Source organism: Chamaea fasciata, unplaced genomic scaffold (assembly GCF_029207755.1).
Source record: "Chamaea fasciata isolate MVZ Bird 193981 ecotype frontalis unplaced genomic scaffold, bChaFas1.0.hap1 SCAF_7, whole genome shotgun sequence".
In the NCBI taxonomy this organism is placed as follows: domain Eukaryota; kingdom Metazoa; phylum Chordata; class Aves; order Passeriformes; family Sylviidae; genus Chamaea; species Chamaea fasciata.
In genome coordinates this window covers 15,999,889-16,019,489 of record NW_027094092.1, presented here as the reverse complement: position 1 = coordinate 16,019,489, position 19,601 = coordinate 15,999,889, and the positions used below count along the sequence as shown (strand labels likewise).

General features: G+C 43.1%; 1 protein-coding gene across 11 annotated transcripts in view; it reads left to right on the top strand.

Moving 5' to 3' along the window:
* The first annotated feature begins 915 nt into the window (after positions 1 to 915).
* TNNT3 (troponin T3, fast skeletal type) overlaps positions 916 to 19,601 on the top strand; it is a 30,255-nt gene continuing 11,569 nt past the window's right edge. For 2 of the 11 annotated variants that reach the window (XM_066187703.1, XM_066187701.1), the window contains exons 1-8: positions 916 to 1,012; positions 5,736 to 5,770; positions 6,282 to 6,295; positions 6,960 to 6,977; positions 9,534 to 9,551; positions 13,434 to 13,448; positions 17,589 to 17,609; positions 17,934 to 17,960. In XM_066187703.1, coding sequence (XP_066043800.1) covers positions 5,751 to 5,770; positions 6,282 to 6,295; positions 6,960 to 6,977; positions 9,534 to 9,551; positions 13,434 to 13,448; positions 17,589 to 17,609; positions 17,934 to 17,960 — 133 coding nt within the window. In that variant the 5' untranslated portion in view covers positions 916 to 1,012; positions 5,736 to 5,750. Of the gene's footprint in view, positions 1,013 to 5,735; positions 5,771 to 6,281; positions 6,296 to 6,959; positions 6,978 to 9,533; positions 9,552 to 11,180; positions 11,196 to 13,433; positions 13,449 to 17,200; positions 17,213 to 17,588; positions 17,610 to 17,933; positions 17,961 to 19,601 lie in introns of all 11 variants that reach the window. The other 9 variants (XM_066187705.1, XM_066187702.1, XM_066187706.1 and 6 more) reach the window with 9 other exon arrangements.

Genomic DNA, 19,601 nt, shown 5'->3' with positions numbered 1-19,601 from the left:
GGAGGGAGGGAGGGGACGGGAAGCTGAAGCTTGGGATATTTAGTGAAATGGAAACCGTGAACCAGAGGGTTGTGTGAGGCACTGCAATCTTCTGCTGGAATAGTCACGCAACTGTGGAGAGTGCTCTGGCAGCAAAACCACTCCAGGCACCCAGGCTCTGGCCATCTGGGGTTGCCCTCCCTGAGAAGTCCTTACTTAAATAATGCTTTCATGTCATGCTAAGAAAGGCTTATGAGCTCTTTTGCTGCATTCCTGTTCTCTTGCTTTTTGTTCCAGGTCCCCTCAAGCCCTGGTGTGTGGCAGAGCCCCAGCAGTCTGTGAGAGGTGGGGGTGTGCCACTCAGCACTCACACAGATGCACTTGAGGCAACGTGTGTGCCAAGTTACGTGCCTGCGACTGCTGGTTTCCAAGAGCCTTGGATGTGGAAGGTCCACAGGCCTTCCCAAAGCTCTCACCCTGCAGCACAGCCAAAACCCTTTGCGTGTGGAGGGGCAGCTGGGAAGAGCCTCTGCCCAGAGGGTAGAGTGGAGGCTGCTGCTGGGTGTTGAGACTGTGAGATCCAGGGTGTCACAGCCAGGTTTTCAGCAGTGACCATGTACAACAGAGCTATGGGGCTCCCCCAGTTTGTTTCTGAGGTGCCTTTGCCTCAGATACCCCTCTGAGCCCTGCCTGCCAGTCTGGTTGTAAATATAGACACCTAAGCCCTGGAGGTTTTTTTTCTCCAAACATGTCCCTCCCATCTTAGCATCATCTGTGCAATTCCTCCAGCTGCTCCTATACATGGTATGACCTTTTTTTTCCCCCTTCCCTTGCTTCCCCCTCCATCTCATCCCCTCCCCGCCCATCCCTGCTCCCTTCCCTGCCCAACACAGGGAGTCGGGGGCCAATCGGCTCTTCCAGACGATCAAATGTCACTATAAGTTGAGAGCGCCATCACCTTGGGACGCTCGCAGATCCCAGCCTGCCCGTCCCCTCTGACAGGGATCTTGGTGCTTCTCTCCACTCTTCCCAGGTAAGTGGGATCCCTGGCAAGGGATGATGCTGGGGGGCAACACTGCAGAAGGGCTGAGCCTTGATTTGAATGCAGAAACACCAGGGGAGGCTTGGGGTTCACAGGAGCTGGGATCTGCCCCAGGATCCTAAGGAAAAGGCACTTCTGGTTCTGAGCTTTAGTTGGGCATCTCACAAGTCTCATGTCACACCACAGAGGTGTGGGTGCTTTGAACTCTCAAGGATTAATAATGGGAGAACAGAGCCTTCCAAACCAAGATTTGGGGCTGCAAATTGTGATCTCTTGGGGCACTCAGGGAAAGTTCCCTCCAGCGGCAGGAGGAAAGTGCTGACCTTCCCTCCCCTGTCACCCAGAGAAAGGGATGACTGAGGCAGGAAGTATGAAGGGCAGACCATCAGGGAGATTCTGGTGGATGAACAGGGCTGTAGGTCTAGAGGGAGATCTGGGGGAAAAAAAAAAGTGTGGCCATGGAAAACTGTCCTCTCCCACAGGAAAGAAGAAAATTGTGAGTTTCGCATGGTCAGGCTAGCAAAGTGAAGGAGCTTGAAGTCATGAATACAGGGAGCATCCCATCACCACTCTGAATTCAACCCCCTCCTCCTGCCCCTCCGCACACACAGGGAATTTCTCTTGCAATTTTCTCATTTTCTGTGGGAGTGGGAAGTTTTCCATGACCATATTTATATTTCTTGGATCAGCTTCTTGCTGTTGGGTGGTCGATATCCTACAAAGGCAGGAGGGACACCAGCACAGGTGACTGTGGTGCCAGCAATTCAGGTGGGAGCTGTGCTGCTGATGTGGGAGAGCTCCAGTGAGGCTGTAGGTGATGGCCAGGGCTGGCAGCCATTCCTCAGAGGAGCAGGACTCAGGGAGGTGGTGTAGTCCCCAGGAGATGTTCAACAGGCACCTGGCTGGGTGGTTTAGGGGTTACAGTGGTAGTGCTGGGTGGATGGTTGGACTGGATGATCTTATTGGTCTGTTCCCACCTTGATTATTCTAAGACCAAGGAAAGGCAGGGGGTGTAAACTGAGCACAGTCATTGGCTTTTTATTCTCTGTCTCAGCTTTATTATCCCTAGAAAACCCCTTGCAGCGATCAGACAGCTCATACCACCCTGCAGACAAGGATGAAGTGTACGTTTTGGGATAGGGAATTGGGATTTTGCTATGACCCTGCAGCAGTGCTGGAGTCCTCCTACTCTGTTTCAGCATTAGAGAGATGTATATGCATATGTTTATGTATTTGCTAGATATAGTATGTATAATACCCATCTCTTTTAACATGATATGTATATATATTAAAAAATCCATGTAGTGGGTTTGCAGTGGCTCTTGCTGGGAAAGAGTGGCCATGTGGTGCTTGGTGGATCACAGCCCCAGTCCTTGCCCAAGAGCTGTCCCTGCCAGGTCCCATTGCCCATGCATGGCCATTTTTTGTTGCTGCCCCCTTCCCATATGGCTCTTGCTACCTTGCCTACCTTGTATGGCCTGGCTTGGGAAGGGATGATTGATGGGTGGGTTATTTCCAGGGATGGCCTGGAGGTGCAAGGCAGCCCATTCCCCCTCCCGGGTGCATTCTCAGCTGCTAAGAGGCTTCTTGGGATGTGCTGGCTCTGCTCTTTCAGCTGAGGCCAGGAGCATTTGGGGCCAAAAGGGAAATGGTATTCCTGCCCACCTGGGGCTAAGGATCAGTGTATTTGTCCTTCCAGTGACCTGCTTGGCTTGAGCAAAACACAGAATAACCTTTGCTTTCACCTTTGCTTTCACCAAGGGGTGGGAGCAGGCAGGAAGTTTTCTGTCTGGTGAAACTTTCCCATGTGTTTTAATTTTCCTTTCAAAGGGCGGGCAGTATTAACTAATTGATTTTATTACATCCTTAAACCTCCGTCAAGACCAGAATCCATTTTTCTGCTACTATACAAACAAAGCCCAATTATTGCCTGAAGGTGCTAACAGCCTTAATCCTGGACTGCATTTGCTGCGTGTAAAGTAATTTCCACCAAAGGCTAATCCCGAGCCAGCTGGAGACTTTCCATTGCCTTCGGGCAAACTTAATCCTAACTGTAAAAACTGCCGCTCTTAACAGATTGCTTTCTTTATTGCCTTTTGGATGTAAATATAGCCCAATTTTGCTGGCTGCTTTGATGACAGAGTTAGCTATGTGGATAGTGCTGGGCATCAAAGAGCCTTTCTTGTCTTGGGTGGCTGTAGCTATGACAGTCTGCATTTTGCCCCTGGCTTTAAGGGACCAGATGGCTTTTGAATGCCAGGAAGTGGACAGACACCTTGTTCTTCTTGAAGCTAAACCTTTTTACCTTTTCAGCCAGGGCAGTGGCAGTCAGGTGCTGTGTTAAATGCCAGTCTCTCCTGACAGAGGGACCAAACCTGGTTGAATGTTTAGCCCTTGCAAGGCTGAAATCTATGATCTTTCCCTGGAATTTTTTGTCCCCCCTGCCCTCGCCTTTGGGGTTCCTGTATCTGGCTCATCTTTGTACAGAGTCTGCCAATGTACTTGTTATCAATTCATTTTATCTGGGGCCAAGAAATCCCCTCAGGGCTGGGGTCTTATGGTGTCAGGGATGCTGGCATTCTCGCTCCACTTTTATAGCACACGGACAGATGCCATGCAAAATCCCATTCGCATTTGCAGCGCTTGGATTAACAAATATGGAAGGGGGAAGGGGAACAGCCAATGTGACAACCCTCAGCAAGATGTCTTTAGAGCTAAATTGGCGACGAGATGAGCTCATTCCAATAACTGCTAATGGAAATCCTGATTGCAAAGGCTCCCGTTGACTTCAAAAATTGCCTTGGAAAGAACAGCGTGCACTGCGCTACGTGCCTGCCCTGCACTGAACAGACACCCCCTCTCTGTCTGCACACAGAGGATTCTCGAGCTGATTTCTTCACCACTTAGTGGTATTACTCTTCTTCTTACTATAATGAGAGAGGAGTTTAGCCCATAGCCCTTTAAAAGTCCTCTTATTTTTTTTTAATCTTTCACCTTGGGAAGAAGGAAAGCCGCATTTATAAAGGCTTAATCCATGGGAGGACTGGCCATTGCCCTGAGTCTTTACAGAACGTGTATTTTGGAAGAAGCCCAACAGCTGGGCATTAGGCAGGTTCCCTCTGCAGGCTTTTGCCTGGAGAAGCTCTGCTGTCCTGTTGCCTAAACCAACACGCTGTCAAGCATTATTACTAATAGCTTGAATAATTCTTGAAAGCTGAAATGAGACTGCTAACATGCTAGCCACTGAGGAGATAGCAAGTGCAAGTCTTCATCCTGAAGATTTTATGAAATCTAGACTGAAAAGACCAGGGGAGAGAGACAAGCAGTGTTGTAGCATTCAAGTAATTAACAGAAGTAGTGTGAATTGGTGAGCAGAAAAGCTGTTTTAAAGCTGAAATTCCTCCCAAACACAAAATTTCCCCCTACTCCCCCTGCCTGGTAGGACTAGAGTCCCCTAAGTACTCCTTGGGATAGCCCTTGAAATCAAGGAATGGGCAACCACAGCTACAAAGTTAAGAGCAGGTTGGGACCAAGAGACTAGTGAACCTAAATCTCATGTGTCCTGCCGGTAGATTACCCCTCCCATCCAGTGCCTCAGGTCATAACACAGCCACTGGTGGCACTACTTCCCGGGCAATGCTGAATTTCAGACAGAGAATAAAGGAGGAACTGGAAGAAAAAAATGTTGGCTGTTTATCTCTCCTTGCAACATGGGGGTTTAAAATCCTGTTGATGTTAACGTATGGTGCCCAAGGTCATTGCTGAGGAATGGAGAGAATCCCTTATAGGGCAGGGTTGGAGCCTGTGGGATTACTGCTTTCCTCTGAAATAGAAAGCTGCTGAGCTGCAGTTGTTCCTTTTGAACCTAAGTCAGCCCACCTGTTCCTTCAAGATATCTCTCATATATCAGCTGAATAATGAAGTCATGAAAGTCAGGGTTTGGGCCAGCAAGAAGTCTGACTTTCTAATTTAAGACCTGCTGTGGATTTGGAGAAAGTTTTGGTGGCCTTTCCTCATCTTCTCTCCTGTCTTCAGGACAGCTGATGCTGTTAGGAAAAGCATCAAAAGTGTTGCATTACATAGAAATAGTTATATCAGTGTGAACTGCCTAACTAGGCATGTGGCTGGTTTTCATCTTAAACTAACCAACAAATTATCGATCACTCACTCACCAGTTGTATAAACCAGGCACACTTTTGGGTGCTGACAAATAAGTACTTATCTCTAGGTTTATTGGTAGTTTCAGTTATTTTTGTAACTGACTGTAGCTTTGGAGCTGGCACCTTCCCACCTGTGGTAGCACAAAAGAAGGAAAAATTCCTCTGATCTTGCTGGAGTGATGGAAATGTCAGATGGGTGTGGGAGGACACCCTGGCCTTGCTTGTCTCCCTGAGCTCTGGGGATTTTGTAATTTAAAGCTGGGACTAAACAGCCCCTGGGTCTGCCTGTGGGAAGCAGATGAGTTGGTGGGATATAGCTTTCCAGATGATCTTTTTGTCCTCTGACATAGGTGGCAAAGGTCTGTGCTTCTCCCAAAATGTCAGTGTTGGTGTGGAGCTGGTTGCTGTGTGGGAAAGCAGGTGCTTGGCTTTTTATGTCCTCAAATGTCAATCCATTTGCTTCTGACTTGGTATTTTTTTATGAGGTGTGCTCACTAATAACACCTTTTTTCTCCTTTTTCTTGTTTGTTTTCCTTTTCTTCTCTTTTGTCTAGAAACTAATTGCCAACATGTCTGATACCGAGGAAGTGTAAGTAGAGAGTCTGTGTGTTTATCTGCTCAGCTTGGCCCCACACAGCAGAGTGAGGGCATCCCTACAGGGTCCTGCTCTGTACTCAGCCTGAAGCCCCCCGAGGCAGTGGGAAAGGGACATCTTGATTTAGAGTGTCAAAGACCCCTCCCTGTCCAACACAGGACATCGCCCAAACGCCTCCACCCAGCTCAGCCTGCCCTCTAGGGTTGTGGCACTGCACCTGGAAGAGGGGGACTAAAACTCACAGTGCAGTGGTTTCTGCCTTGGTTTAACAAATCTAGAGTAGCATGACCAAACCCAACGGGATTATTTGCCGTTTTTGCATCATTAGTACAAAGGGGAGGTTAGGGCAGTCGTGGAATCAGAGGAATCATGGACAGACCTGCAGACAACAGACTTTAAGCAACATTGCATTGGGTTGCTTCAGTGTGTGGTTTAAAGCTTGACATCAGTACAGAGCAGGAGAAATACTTATCTGATTTCAATATCCTTTTTTCCTCTCTCACAGGGAACAAGGAGAGGGTAAGTCTTAAATCTGTCCGTAATTGCTTCTGTGCAAGCCTGCAACATTTGCTGGCTGTGTCAGCTGGTATGGTTAGACAAATCTGAAGTTTCTTTTTTGTGCCTCTGTCTGTCTGTCACCAGCTTCTGGTGTTTTTTTCACTACCTGTGGCACCCTGGCCGTGTCCGTGCTGCGGGCAACCTGTGGGGTTTCAGCCCCAGATCGATGCCCTGGTGGGAGGGGACCCTGCTGGTTTTTGTAGGGGCACTGCCATCTGCTGGCAATTTATTTTGAAGCTTCTGTATATGTAACGTTCTGGTTTTAGGACATAAATCCCCATAGTGTTTGAAAGCAATATACATAGACACTTTTCTTATATTCAGAGGCCCTCTCTGCTACCTCTTCCCTTCTAATGCACGTGTAACCTTGAGTTTCCATTGCCCAAGGAAAAATTCAATACTTTATCATCATCTTCCCCTTTTAAAAAATACTCTTTTTTATTTTTAAAGTCACTTAATCTGTTATTTGACTTGCTGGTTTGCAAGTGGCCTCTCAGAAACTATCTTGCCTGGCATCCCTGTGTGCACAGAGGGTTCTGCCATGGGTAATGTCCTACTGATGTGTCAAGGCTGATGGCTGATTTGTCTGCTTTTTTTCCCCCCCCCCGCTCCCATTTCAATGCAGAGGAGTACGAAGAAGAAGGTAACAAAAAAAGTGGAACGTAATTTATCTTTCTTTGATTCTTGGTCCTGCTTTTCTCTTGTCTACATTTCACCCTTCTCTTTGGTGCTTGCTGCTAAAGGCAATCTGAAACACTTGATCCGGAAACCAGTTGGAAAACAAAAAAACAATCAAGTTTTTTGGGGCTGTGATGTACAGAGCCTTCATGTCATAGTGAACTGGAGTATTTGTATGAGGGGACGGTGAAAAAGCTGAGGGATAATCTGTCCATAAACTTGGAACTTTTTAGAGCAGGGACTGATGCAGAGCCCCTATAACATCACTGATGAAATCCTGCCATTCTCATTTTGGCAGTATCCACAGACTGAGTTTAAATTTTGAAATTGAAAAGAAGAGCATGTTGTCCAGCTCCTGAGGAGCAGTTTACAGGACACTGCTGAGGATAGAAAAGGCAGGGCAGAGAACCAACTGGCAAAGATGAAGTTTCTTACCATGCCTTTAGCTGGCGAAATGTGATTTGACAAGCTGCAACAGACAGAGTGCTGATCTGGAAAGATGGAGCATGAAAAACCCTTCTCACCCAAGTTGTTTCACCTTTTGTAGGCAGCAGAGATAAGATGATTTTGGAGATGTATCATTGTCTTTGCTGGACACTTTTGACATACTGGCTTTGGTTCAGGCAAGCGTAGCTGCCAGTTGTCATCCTTCATTTTTCCAAGGTGTCTGGAACAGAGCTAAGGGCCAAACTCTTGGAATTTCTCCCAGGATCTGCCCTTAGTGTCTAAGGCATCTTCTCAGGGGTCAAAAGGACAGCCCTTTACTGAAGGTGGAATATTTGCACATGGAGGGTATGAGACCAGCTCAGAGACAGAGAGTTGTCCCTGTGTAGAAATGTCCATTTTGGAGATTTATACATAGCAGCTTTTTTTTTTTTTTTTTTTTTTTTTTTTTTTTTTTTTTTTTTCTTTAAAAATTTTTTTAATGGATTCCTCCAAGTTGCTGCAACAGTCAAATTCCAGTTGGTGTTGGTGGGAGCAGAGGTGCAACTGTGGCCACAGTGAGAGTAGTTTCTATTACAAGGTACATTATCCTTAAGTAACTATTTCCCCTGGCACTCCTTGTGAAGGGACCAAGGGCTCAAAAGAAAAGAAAAAGAAAATAGAGACACCAAATAGGTTGTAGAGCTGCCTTCAGTCATCATCTGTCTCTCTGGTCCTGCATGGAGTGGCAGAGCCAGGAAGGCGAAGGCATTCTTCATGCTCCATCCTTCAAGTCTTGTCAAACATCAAAAGAGCAAGCGAAGGGTGTTGCTCCTACAGACAAGCCTTCCTTAAAGGAAAAGCATTTCTTGCCTTTCTCCTTTCTTCCCTAACTGTCTACATTTTGTTTTCAAGTATTTAATGACCTGAAATTAATGATATGAAAGTATTAATGATATGAAATTAATAGGCAGGTGACTTTCAATTTCTCTTTAATCTGCATGACTGGCTCCTCTGAGGTATATCTTTTTGCTCCATACTTTTGCTTGACCTTTGTGTCTCTTTCTGATGTCATCCATTTCTTTTCCGTGTAACTTTTCTCCATCACTTTCTAACCACCGTTTTTTCTCCAGGCCTTAGCTCACCCCAACACCAGTTTCTAACAGTTTTCTGTTTTCATTTTCCTGCTTGCTGTTGCTTCTTGTTCCATGACACTTACCACCTGAAGCTCAGGAAGAAGGTACGTGACATGGCTTCTGCTTTCTTTCCCTCTGTGTGGAGGGAGAATGTGTGTAAAGAAATCCAGAGCAAATGGTTCACACCCAGTGTCCAGGACTCTGTCTTGAGCCACAGACATCAATGCAATAGTGGGCATTGATGTTGTTTATTGAGCTGGTAGGAAATTTGGCCTGTTTTATTTGTTAAAAAAAAACCAAACCAAACCATTTATATATATGAAAGAAATAAAATGCATTGTTATATATATAAATGTATATATATACACACATAAATAATTCTTATATATACATATATATGTGTATATAAAAACACGCACATATATATATTTGTTTTATTCTATCTTTTTTTACTAAACTGCTTATTTTTGGCACAGTGGTGTCAAAATGAATATTTTAAAGGGAGGGAGACATACTGCAAAGTTTATATTAATCTGGTAAAATTCTGGAATGCATTTGTTTGAAATTTCAAGAATTGATAAATGTTGGTGAAAAATTTTCACCATATGAAAAAAAATGTAAAGCAAAAGAAATGCAGCAGTTTTATTTTTGGCTAAAAATTCACAAAAAGTTTGGTTTAGGGTATTTTAGCCAGCTCTAATAAAGAATAACGTATTGGATGCCTTTTTATGTGGTTTTCACTTGTGGTCATATTCCCATATTTCAGTAACATTTATAACCCCATAATGTGCCCATAAAAATGTTATTTTTAATTCTCTCTCGCCCTGTAATTCCATCATTGTGTATTCTTACCCATAACGGGCTGGGAGCTTGGCAAACCTCAGGAATGTTCCAACGACATATTTCCTGTTTTAATTTTTGTCCTCCCGTTTCTTTCGCTGCGTGACGTTTCCCATCCACAGAAGAGGCTCAGGAGGAAGGTAGGTGAAGCGGCATCTCAGCCCTGCTGGTTCCTGCACCAGCAGGATGATGTGCACCTCGGTTTTGCAAGGTGGTAGAAGAAAGCAAGAGACAAGAGAAAGATGCTGGGACAAACTATCTGCAGGCAGAGGGCTTTTCTTGTTCCTTGCACAAATTTCACTGAGGGTACCCCACATCCCTGAGCGTCTGTGCAGACACCTCTGCTCTAGTTTTGGGGAGGAAGCAGCACAGAAAATGTGGATACCATCCCTTTATCCAAGACACAACATGCTCTGAGGCTGATTTTTAGCCCTGGGTATTTGTATACTATGGAGTAACTGGGGTCTGGCTAGAAACATTTCTATCAGGTGTCAACTGGTTTCTCCAACATAGCTTGGCAGATCATGGTCAGATAGATTTTGAAGTCAAAATCCATCTGTGGTCAAATATGTGCTTGGCCCTATGTTATATAGTACATATGCTATAATATGTCATGTTATATATAACATATATATAATAAGTTTATTAGCTATAATATATGATATGATATGTAATATATGTAATACTGCAGAATTATAACCATGTAGACGCTGGCAAGTAACCCCAGCTGGCTCCCCACATTCCACACAGCACTGGCAAGGTGGGACGGACAGGGTGGAAGAGGGCCTGGAACAGAAACTCACCCTTTGCACTCGAGAGTTTGGGATGTGGTGCTCCAGGTGCAAGGAGCCAAAGGGTGTGTTGGTTCCATATTTGCAAAGCTTTGTGCTGTGGGCATATTTTAAATGGGTAAACCTGTTTGTAGTGCCCCAATAGACCCACTCTGAGCAGTTTGCAGAGTTTTTACAGCATCCAGGTCCAGATGGTTTTACATTTCTTGTATCTGTGTGTGCTCTGGTCACCTTTCTCCATCACGTCCCCTCCTCTGTTTCCTTATTTCATACATCCTGTGCTTTTTTTTTTTTTTTAACCCTCTGTTGCATTCCCACACTCTTTAGTCTAACTGTTCTCATTTTCCATCTCATTGCTTTTGCTTCCTGCCACATCCCACCTTGACAAAGCTCCTGCAGCAGGTACGTGTCATCACCTTCCAAACTGCTCCCTGCTGTCTCCTTGGTGGTGGTGGTAGGGACTAAAGGGTGGTGCAAGAGGAGCAGTAGCAGTTACTTTGCCTTTTTGCTCCTGTTGTCTTTGCTGTCCACGTCCCCTCTGTGAGCAGTGGGCTAACACCCAGGAATAATCTCAGTGCAAGGTCTGGCAGAGTTGGCTCAGTGGTAACCCAGGCTCTCTGCCACCCCTGCCCGGTGCAGGGCTCACCATGAAGCCTTTCTGGGCAAGGGCAGGAGCTGTCCTCTAAAACTGGAACTATAGAGAAATTCCAGCATGTGATATTTGAGCTTACTGTGAGGTTTTCCCTTTCTGATATATTTTTCTTCTTCCCTTCACATGGTGAAGTTGCTTCCCAGCCACAAGTGCCTCAAATTCCTTTCCCCTCCTGGCCATTAGTATGTACTTTTCTGGGATAAAACTTTTCCCTCTGAGCAGAATTTTCAGCCTATGTAAGGTTTTCAGCCTTTTCCAGCTCATATAACAATGTATTTCTCCTAATGTTCCTTTCCATCCTGTCCCGTGGCTCTTCACACCTAAAGAAGCTCAGGAGGAAGGTATGTGACATGACTCCTGAATTCCTGTCTTTCAGAGTAAGCTCTGGCTTCACCAGTAAACCATAAGATGGCAAAAAGAAACAGGAGTTTCAAATAGGCATATTAATATAGACTAAAACTTGCCACCATTTTGTTTTTTGTACTGTCTGCCTTCACGTTCTGCCTTGACGTTGAATGTACTGTTGCTGTACATGGTAATTGTTGCATGAAAAAAAAGCTTGAAAAGTGCTGGGAAATGTAAACCTCTTAAAAGGATGAATGTTGAAAAGCCTTTACTCTGAGATTGGTTGGGTCTCCTTGGCAGGCTTATTTTGGACCATTTGGAGTGGATCTGGCCTGCAGACTATATGCAGAAATGCTCATGATTAGCTGTCATTCTTACAATAGCCTCTCCACACATCTTTTTTTCAGCTTAAACCCTGTGGTATAAAGCAAATGGTGATAAATATGATGCATTAGCTTTGCAAATGATTGAAGGTGGTATTCTTGTTCATATAATGGAGTTCCCAGGCCACTGTTTCATGGCAGTACTTGCAGCCATCCAAAACCTGCCGGCCTCAGGTTGTAAATCCACTTGGGCAAGCATCAGGGTTATGAAACAGCATGCTGCTCCTGGCTTTGGGCAGGACTGCAGGAATGGCTGTATAAGACAAATGTCATCTGGCTGCTTAAATCAGCTTTATGTTTTTAATATCTCAGACCATTTGCACCCTGACTTCCAGGACTGCTTTTGGTATCCATACTCATTTTATTTCCTTGAAACGTATTCTTTATCTTTCCCTCCCCCTCCATTTTGCCCAAGCAAAAAGTTGTTCTGATGTTTCTAATGCTCTCATTTCCCTTTGCATTTTGCTCTGTGACTCTTCCCACACGCTAAAGCTCATGAGGAAGGTATGTGCCATGACTTGTGAATTCCTCTGTTTCTGTCTGAAACGGTAACTCGTGAAGGAATTCTGGAGGTGGTTGAAGATGAGCCAATGCAAAAAATATCCTCTGCACAGTTGCTTTGCTCTCATAGGATAAGTGGTGTGATGAGTAATGTGTACTAACTGCTGTTTGAAAACAATGCCTGAGGCACAGGCTGGGCACTGCTCATGTATTCCCCAGCACCTGATGCCTCTAGCCAGGCTATTTGTATGGACACCAGTTGATCCAGGGATAATGTTCCTCAAACCATTTCCTCTGTGCCACACCCCAGGGTTAGAGGTGGGACAGCTGTGTCCTGAGGCAATTCTGTGTCCCTCAGCTGGGTGCACCTCTTTCCCCAGTCCCCCTGCCACTGCACTGAGACAGAACTCCCTTTTGCAGCAGTGTATGGAGATGTTGGGACAGTAGCACCTAAAGTCATGAGCGTTTCAACAAGTGACACAATGTTATATGTAGTTTTTACTGTTGGGGTAAGGATTGAACCAAGTGGCATCATTTTGGTTGGAACATATTTGAGAAAAGACGTAGTACGTACTTTTTCCCTGACTACTGGGGGGTTTCTGGGTTAATGTGCATCATACAAAAACAGGGGTGGCAGGGTTGCATTTTTACTTTATTTTTTAACTGGAATTAAGGTCCAGACCTGGTAAGACAATCTCTGTAATTGACAAAATAGAAGGTCATGCTTCTTAAAGCATCAGCCTGGCAGCCCAAATGCGTTTACCTTTCAATTGCCCTTCTGCCCGCCCCTCTCTGCTTGCCCAGCCAGGCTTTCATGGGATGCTTTATCCTGCAGGTTGGAGAGGAGTAACATGCTCGGACTCACCCACCCATATCGGTGTGCAGCCCTACACACCAGTGGTGAAATCCTGGGCACCAAGGAAATCAATGCCAGCTCCTCAGAGCCCATTGATTTCCACAGTGGCTGGGATTTCTATGCACATGAATAAGAGCAGGTTGTCTATACCCTTTTTGCATGTTCAAACTTATGGGTAGTGGACTTACTTTAAATACAAGTCATGTTTTTGTCAGCCAAAGGCTACCAGTGGCATTTGATTTATAACATTATGAATATATACATTAGTCATCTGCATTTTTATATCCAAAGAACCCTTCCTCTCCACAATTCTAATTGACATTCACATGTGCCCTCTATTTCTCACTTAACCTTATTAATGATTTTTATCCCCTTAACCCCCCCTCCACCACCTTGGCTAAGGAAAGTGTAAGGGTTTTTAATTATCCTCTGTTTCTTGCTTTAATTCTCTTATCTTTCTTTGCATCTCCTTCCCTGCTACTTCCCTTTTAAAGAAGTCCATGAACCAGGTATGTGACTTCTGAATTCCTCTGCGTCAATCTGAAGGGTTATTGTGTGCTGGAAATTCAATTCCACTTGGCAATTTCACAATTGGGTCATGTGCTGAATTGGGACAAAATGGAAACTTTTCAACCAACCGAAAAAAAAAAAAAAAAGGAACACTTTGTTGACAGCTTTTGAAAGTTCTGGTTTTCAGTTAAAACATTTTGTTCCAACTTTTTTTTTTTCCTTCTCTCCTCTATGGAAGATTTCCAAATTTTGAAATGAAAATTCTATTTTAGATGCTTCTGAAGCGTTGCCTTTATGGATAATGTGGGGTATATATAGTGTAATGCAAGAAAAAATCTGGAATAAGAAGTTGCCACAAGGCAAAAAGTAGAAAAGTTTTGTTCCAGAGATGTTAATATCTCTTCAACCATTATGGTTGTGAAACATTTCTATTTTTTTAATCAAAATCTCTGCTAAATCTACGTGAGTTGTGAAATACTGAAATTTAATTGAAACTATGATTTATGTTGAAAATTTTTAACAGTAACTCTAGTATTATACTCAGGAATTCAAAGATGGTGGAAGTAAAGACAAAAATCAAATAATAATGTTAAACTGTGACTTGCAGCTTCCTCACACCTTTGACCAGTCATAATTTCCTCATCACTCTGTCATGCATAATACTGAGGATAAAGCTAACTGCTGCATGTAAAATGTAGTAACATTTTTTATAGACAAGCATCTCAATGTATGAGCTGTAATAACAGGCGCTTACCAGACTCGGAGCCATCCTCACAGTGCGTATGGGAATGGTATAATGTTTATTACCTGGGAAAACAGAAACTGAACTTGCAGTGTCCTCTAAACTGTCTGTGGAAATTATTCTGTGCCATTTGGAGTAGTTTTATTAAAGTAGTCACATCTCAGCAGCCTCCCACCCCAGCTATTTCCCTCTGCTGTCCACAGAGGGAGACCAGCCTCTTAGTTCAGAGCAGATTGATGCTTTTGCCAAGGCTGGAGTGAGGTGAAAGCTGATTGATTTTTACATGACTTAATACTTCAACATTCATCTCTTCATTGCTTCTCATATGTCTCCAGTTCTCATTGCTTCTTGTTTCACATCTTTCTCTTTTTAATCATATTCATTTCTGATTCTTAATCTGCACCTAAGGTTTTTCTGACTTTGATTTGCACAAGCTAAAGGTCATTGCTTCCATCACAGCTGCTTTGATTGCCTCTGTGCCTCTTTTCCAAGATATTTATTGAACTGCTATTCACTACTTGAGAGCTGGTTCTCTAGCACTGACAGATGTATGAACTTGAAATTTGTGCAAAACACAAGGTATTAACATTATATGATAAACAATAAAGCCATAACCACAGCCTCCCCATGCTTTCTTTTCCTTCTCTAACATAAAGCACAATAAAACCAAAAGATAATGTAAATATAACAAGCTTAACAAAAAACTTTTATGTCAGAAGGAGACTGTCCCAGCTTTTCATGTAACTGTATGATTATTTAGTTTCTCTGTTACTAATGCTGTATTTGCCTACTATACCTTCTAAGTCACAGCTTTGGCCTGCACAAATCACAATTGTTGCTGTTGTGGAATTCTTGCTCTAATTATTTCATTTTTTCTTCGTGACTCTTTCCATCTAACCAAGCTCATGTTTGTGATATCTAAATTCCTATGTATTAATGTATGAAGCATTCCTATATATAGGAATTTGCACATGTTGAAGAATACCAGAATCGTGAAGAATCAATCCATTCTTGAAATTCCCTAAAACTTATTTTCCCTCTAGGAAGGTATAAATATTGTTTGTAACTGAAGGATCACCATCTAAGAAGCTTAGAACAAACTTTTTTAATATCCCTGAAAACTTTTAGGGCTGTGACTACCCCATAGCCCTGACAGGTACCTGAGCTGCAGAAACTCAGGCTGCTCACACTTGTCGGGAGTGGATTGCAGCAGGATTCTGGCACACAAACTCAAGCAGTTCTAGTCCTTTGCAGCAAAGACAAGCACACAAATATTCCCAGTTCTGCAGAGCTAAGCCCAGAATCTGCCAGCAAAGATTCTTAGATGGTGGAGCTTCTGATGCAGGCATCCAAAACAGTATCTCCTTCAGTAACTCTCACATCTTCATGCCAGCTCTGATAGCTAAAAGGGCAGCTGAAACCTAGGTAACATTAAATGCTTGTAAAACTCTCTTCTTGGGTATGTTTTCTTTCAAATTTAAAAATCACCAGTGTTACTACACTTGCCCATGGTTTATAAATTTGCTTGACTTAAACTGTTACAAATCATCAACATTCAAATTCCCTTTATCTTTTGTTTCTATGGCATCTCCTTCCTATCTACTTCATACCCCACTGTAATTACACTCCTTTCCCACTCTTATTAACAGTCCATCCCTATAACTTTGTCTGTAAATTATACTTCTTCAACCTAGTCTTGCCAAAGTTTGAGGTGATCCCTTCCTGCATAACTTATTTCTAATTCTTTTATCTTCCTTTCCTGTGTTTTTCCCCTGACACATCCTACTAAATGAAGCCCCCCCTCCAGGTATGTGATTTAACTTCTAAACTCCCTGGTGTCTGTCTGCTGGGATGGTGTGTGTGAAAAGTGAATACAAGGTGACAGGGGATAACAACCAATCCATTAAGGATGGATTATAACTTGCATGCCTTTGGGGTGGTTCTATTTTAGTTTAATGTTTGTTTGTTTTTTTTTTTTTTTCTCAGTAAAGTAATCAGCAACAAGGAGGAGAAACCTCACTTATTGCATGAAAATTTCATTAGAAACTGGGGGAACACATGTATACTGTTGTGAAAGGGTAGCTCAGCAAAAAGTCTCCTTGTGGAATACATTAAATTCTGCCCATGTGATATGGGAATGAATGTTTCTTCCTATAGGGGAGGATTTATTTCAAATCTAAGGGCAGAATTTGACCCATTGGCTGTACATGGGGAATATAAACATTGTGAGAGTCTGTAGGGTTTTTAATGCCTGCTTTGCAAAATATTTGGTGGTGTGTGTGTGTACGGCTGAAAAGCAAAATCTGCCCTGCAAATTCACATTGCTGATCTATTCCTGCTTTGCCAAACCCCAGAAGAATGACATGCAGACCTGCACAGACTTCTAATGAAACTTTTCTTCCTATGAAGGAATCCGTTTGTAATTTTACATTGCAAATGGATTTGAAGAGCAGTAGTACATTTATTTAGACATTAATGTTGTCTTCAAGGAAGAAAATGGTCTGAGCCATAGATCTAGAAGGGAACTGAGCTTCTTTGGAAGTTAGCTGAACGTTGATGATGAATTATGGCAGGTATTTCAGCAGGCTTCTGAACCACACTGTTTATTTCAAATGGCTGAAATACTGCTGTAGTAAAGGATGGGTCCAATAGTGCTTTGAGAGTGCTGGCTATGTTCATGTGCATATTTCCAATCAAGGTAAACCTCGGTACACTGTGCTGTCAGGTTGTGCTTTATGCCATATGATGATTAGAAGTGTTTTTTAAGCACTGCACTATTATCATAAATCTGCCTCTTTTATCTTTCCTGTTCTGCGACTTCTCTTTATGTGTTATTTCAAATGTAAACATTTTACCTGTTTACATCTTAACTTCATTCTTGGCCCCCTTTTTCCTCTCTGCCCCTCCTCCCTGTTGGCTCCAAAGCCCTTTTGGTGGAAATAACAAGTTTCTTGTTCTCATTCTCTTGTTTTCCATTGCAACTTGTTCCATGACACTTCACACCTGAAGTTCATGAGCCAGGTATGTGACACGACTTCTGGTTTACTCCATCTCAGTGCAACACAGAAGTGTGTATGTGTGTGAGAGAGAAAACAGGAGTCCTGGGCTGGTAGAAGAGAAGAAAACAAGAGAAACAAACATTAACCACAATTATCATTTGCAGCTCTCTTCTCCTTTAACCTCCGTGCTTACTGCTACTTTAACATTACAGCGTTTTTAAGTCCTGACAGTCTCTCCAGTTTTCTCCCTACCTTAGTTCACTAATTCCTTTATTTTTTTCCCCACCTCATGCATTCCCTGGTCTCTTTCTCAGGATTCCAAGAGCTTTAAATAACTGTTCTGTTTTTTTTTTTTTCTATTTCCTGTCTTTCCATCACTGCTTGTACCATGACAACAGCTGAGGAAGCTCATGAGGAAGGTATGTGATATACCTACAGACCCTCATCCTTTTTCTCTTTCAGTGCTGGGGAAGCAGTGTCAAAAACACTGACATTGTTCAAGAGAAAGGAGAGTGTGGGAGGGAAATGATCTCTCTAGATGGATTTTCAATGAACATGGAGAAAGGGCTGTTTGTTAGCTAAATCAAATTTACCAAAAAGATGTTTTTTCTTCTTGTTCCATCTCCGGAGTGTCCAAGGCTCCCAGCATAACAGGGAGGGAGTGGGGACAGGTGCTCTTAGAACAGTACTGGTTGTGGATTCACTACTGTGCTTCTTTTTTTCTTTTGTCCTTCAACCTACAGCCAATGAAGAAGGCGAATATAATGATGGTAGCTCAGTGTTGTCTTAGGACAACAAAGTCATCTTTCTAACATCTCACTGTCTTTTATGTCTGTTTTTGTTCCTCACTTTATTTTAAACTCAGGAACTGGGCCAAAACATCTCTGCTGCAAAGAATCGCTCACTGTGCATATCCAGTCACCCTTGGGGAGTCATTAGTGTATTGAGGAGCCTCTACATCCTCATTAGGATAGTAGATGATGAAAATCAAGCTCTAGAAGCTTGCTCTTGTCTTCTAGCCAGAATCTGTTGTGTCCTAGCTCTCATCAGCAAAACGTCTCTATCCCCCAAAAAACAGGAAAGAATCTCTTAAATCATAGTGGCATATTTGAAAATGAAGCTGAGCCTTGCATAGACATGCCTCCCTCATACAGCCTTAGGTGGTCATGGGCTCCAGGCCTGAATCTACAGAAATGTAAACTTCTGCTCATGCAGTCAGAATTGTGCTAAACATTAAACATCTATTCAGAGGGTGGAGCTAAATATAGCCTGGCTGTAATACTTGGTTGAGTGGGTGCTGGAGCACACAGGCAGGGACAAGACTCATGTGAAAGGACAAAACCTAAATGTGTGCAGGGTCAGTGTTGCTCTTGTAGAAGATAATTTAGCCTCTCCCTGGCCACTTTAAACATATAGAAAGTTCTCATGGAGTTTTAGAGGCTGTTGAAATAACTGGGTTTTTCCTGACTGTCCCAGCCCCTGGAACACCCAGGCAGCTGCTTCAAAAGACAAAGCCCAATGTCACTTGACAACAGCCTGCATTTTCTGTTTGCTTGTTTTGTTTCATTTTGCTTTTGTAGATTTTTTTTATTTGTTGTTGTTCTTTTGTTTTAATTTTCTTGCTCACTTTTCAGGCTTCTTTTTTAATTTAGGGAAATACCCTGAGGACCTTCCTGAGCCCCTCTCTGTCTTTTGCTCATTCTTTTCTTTTATTTTTAATAGCATATTGATTTCCTTTTTTTCCCAAGGACACAGTGTGAGTTAGGTATGTTGCTTCTGAGAAGAGGGATTAAGGGAGGGTGTTTAGGGATTTCTGAGTGAAATAAAGGTAGTTCAGATGGATTCCCAGAGAAGGAGAGCACCGTGTGAATATCTCATAGACTGGGCAGGAGAAAGCAGGGTGGTGGTATTTTGGTTGTGTATCCTCTCCCTGTACGAAGCCTTTAGGAAACCAGAAACTCAATGACTCTCTTACCACCAGGGCAGTGAACTTGGATTTGCAGTGTCTCTTGCCTTCTTTTGGCAGGGTTGTACATGGGGATTTTGTCTTAGCCCCATGGTTTGTAGTCAGAATGACTGGAATAACAGTCAAAATCTGCCATAGGAACAGGAACAATTTGCTATGACAATTCCTGCTTGTCAACAAATTTTGGCCCAGTTCCTTGCCTTGGTGTTCTTGAAAGAAGGGGCATTTCAAAGTAAATCCCATTCTGCTTTTGGTTCATACAGTATGGACAAAGGCTGGATCATGCACTGCAGAGGATAGATTTTTTTTTGTGTTTAATTTTTAATAAAATATCCCTTTTTCTGGTTTTCTGGAGGTACCTTTAAGAATTCTAACTACAATTTCTTATTTCAAGAACAACTAACCTTATTTTTTCATTTTTACAATTGTTTGTTGGGGTGCTGAT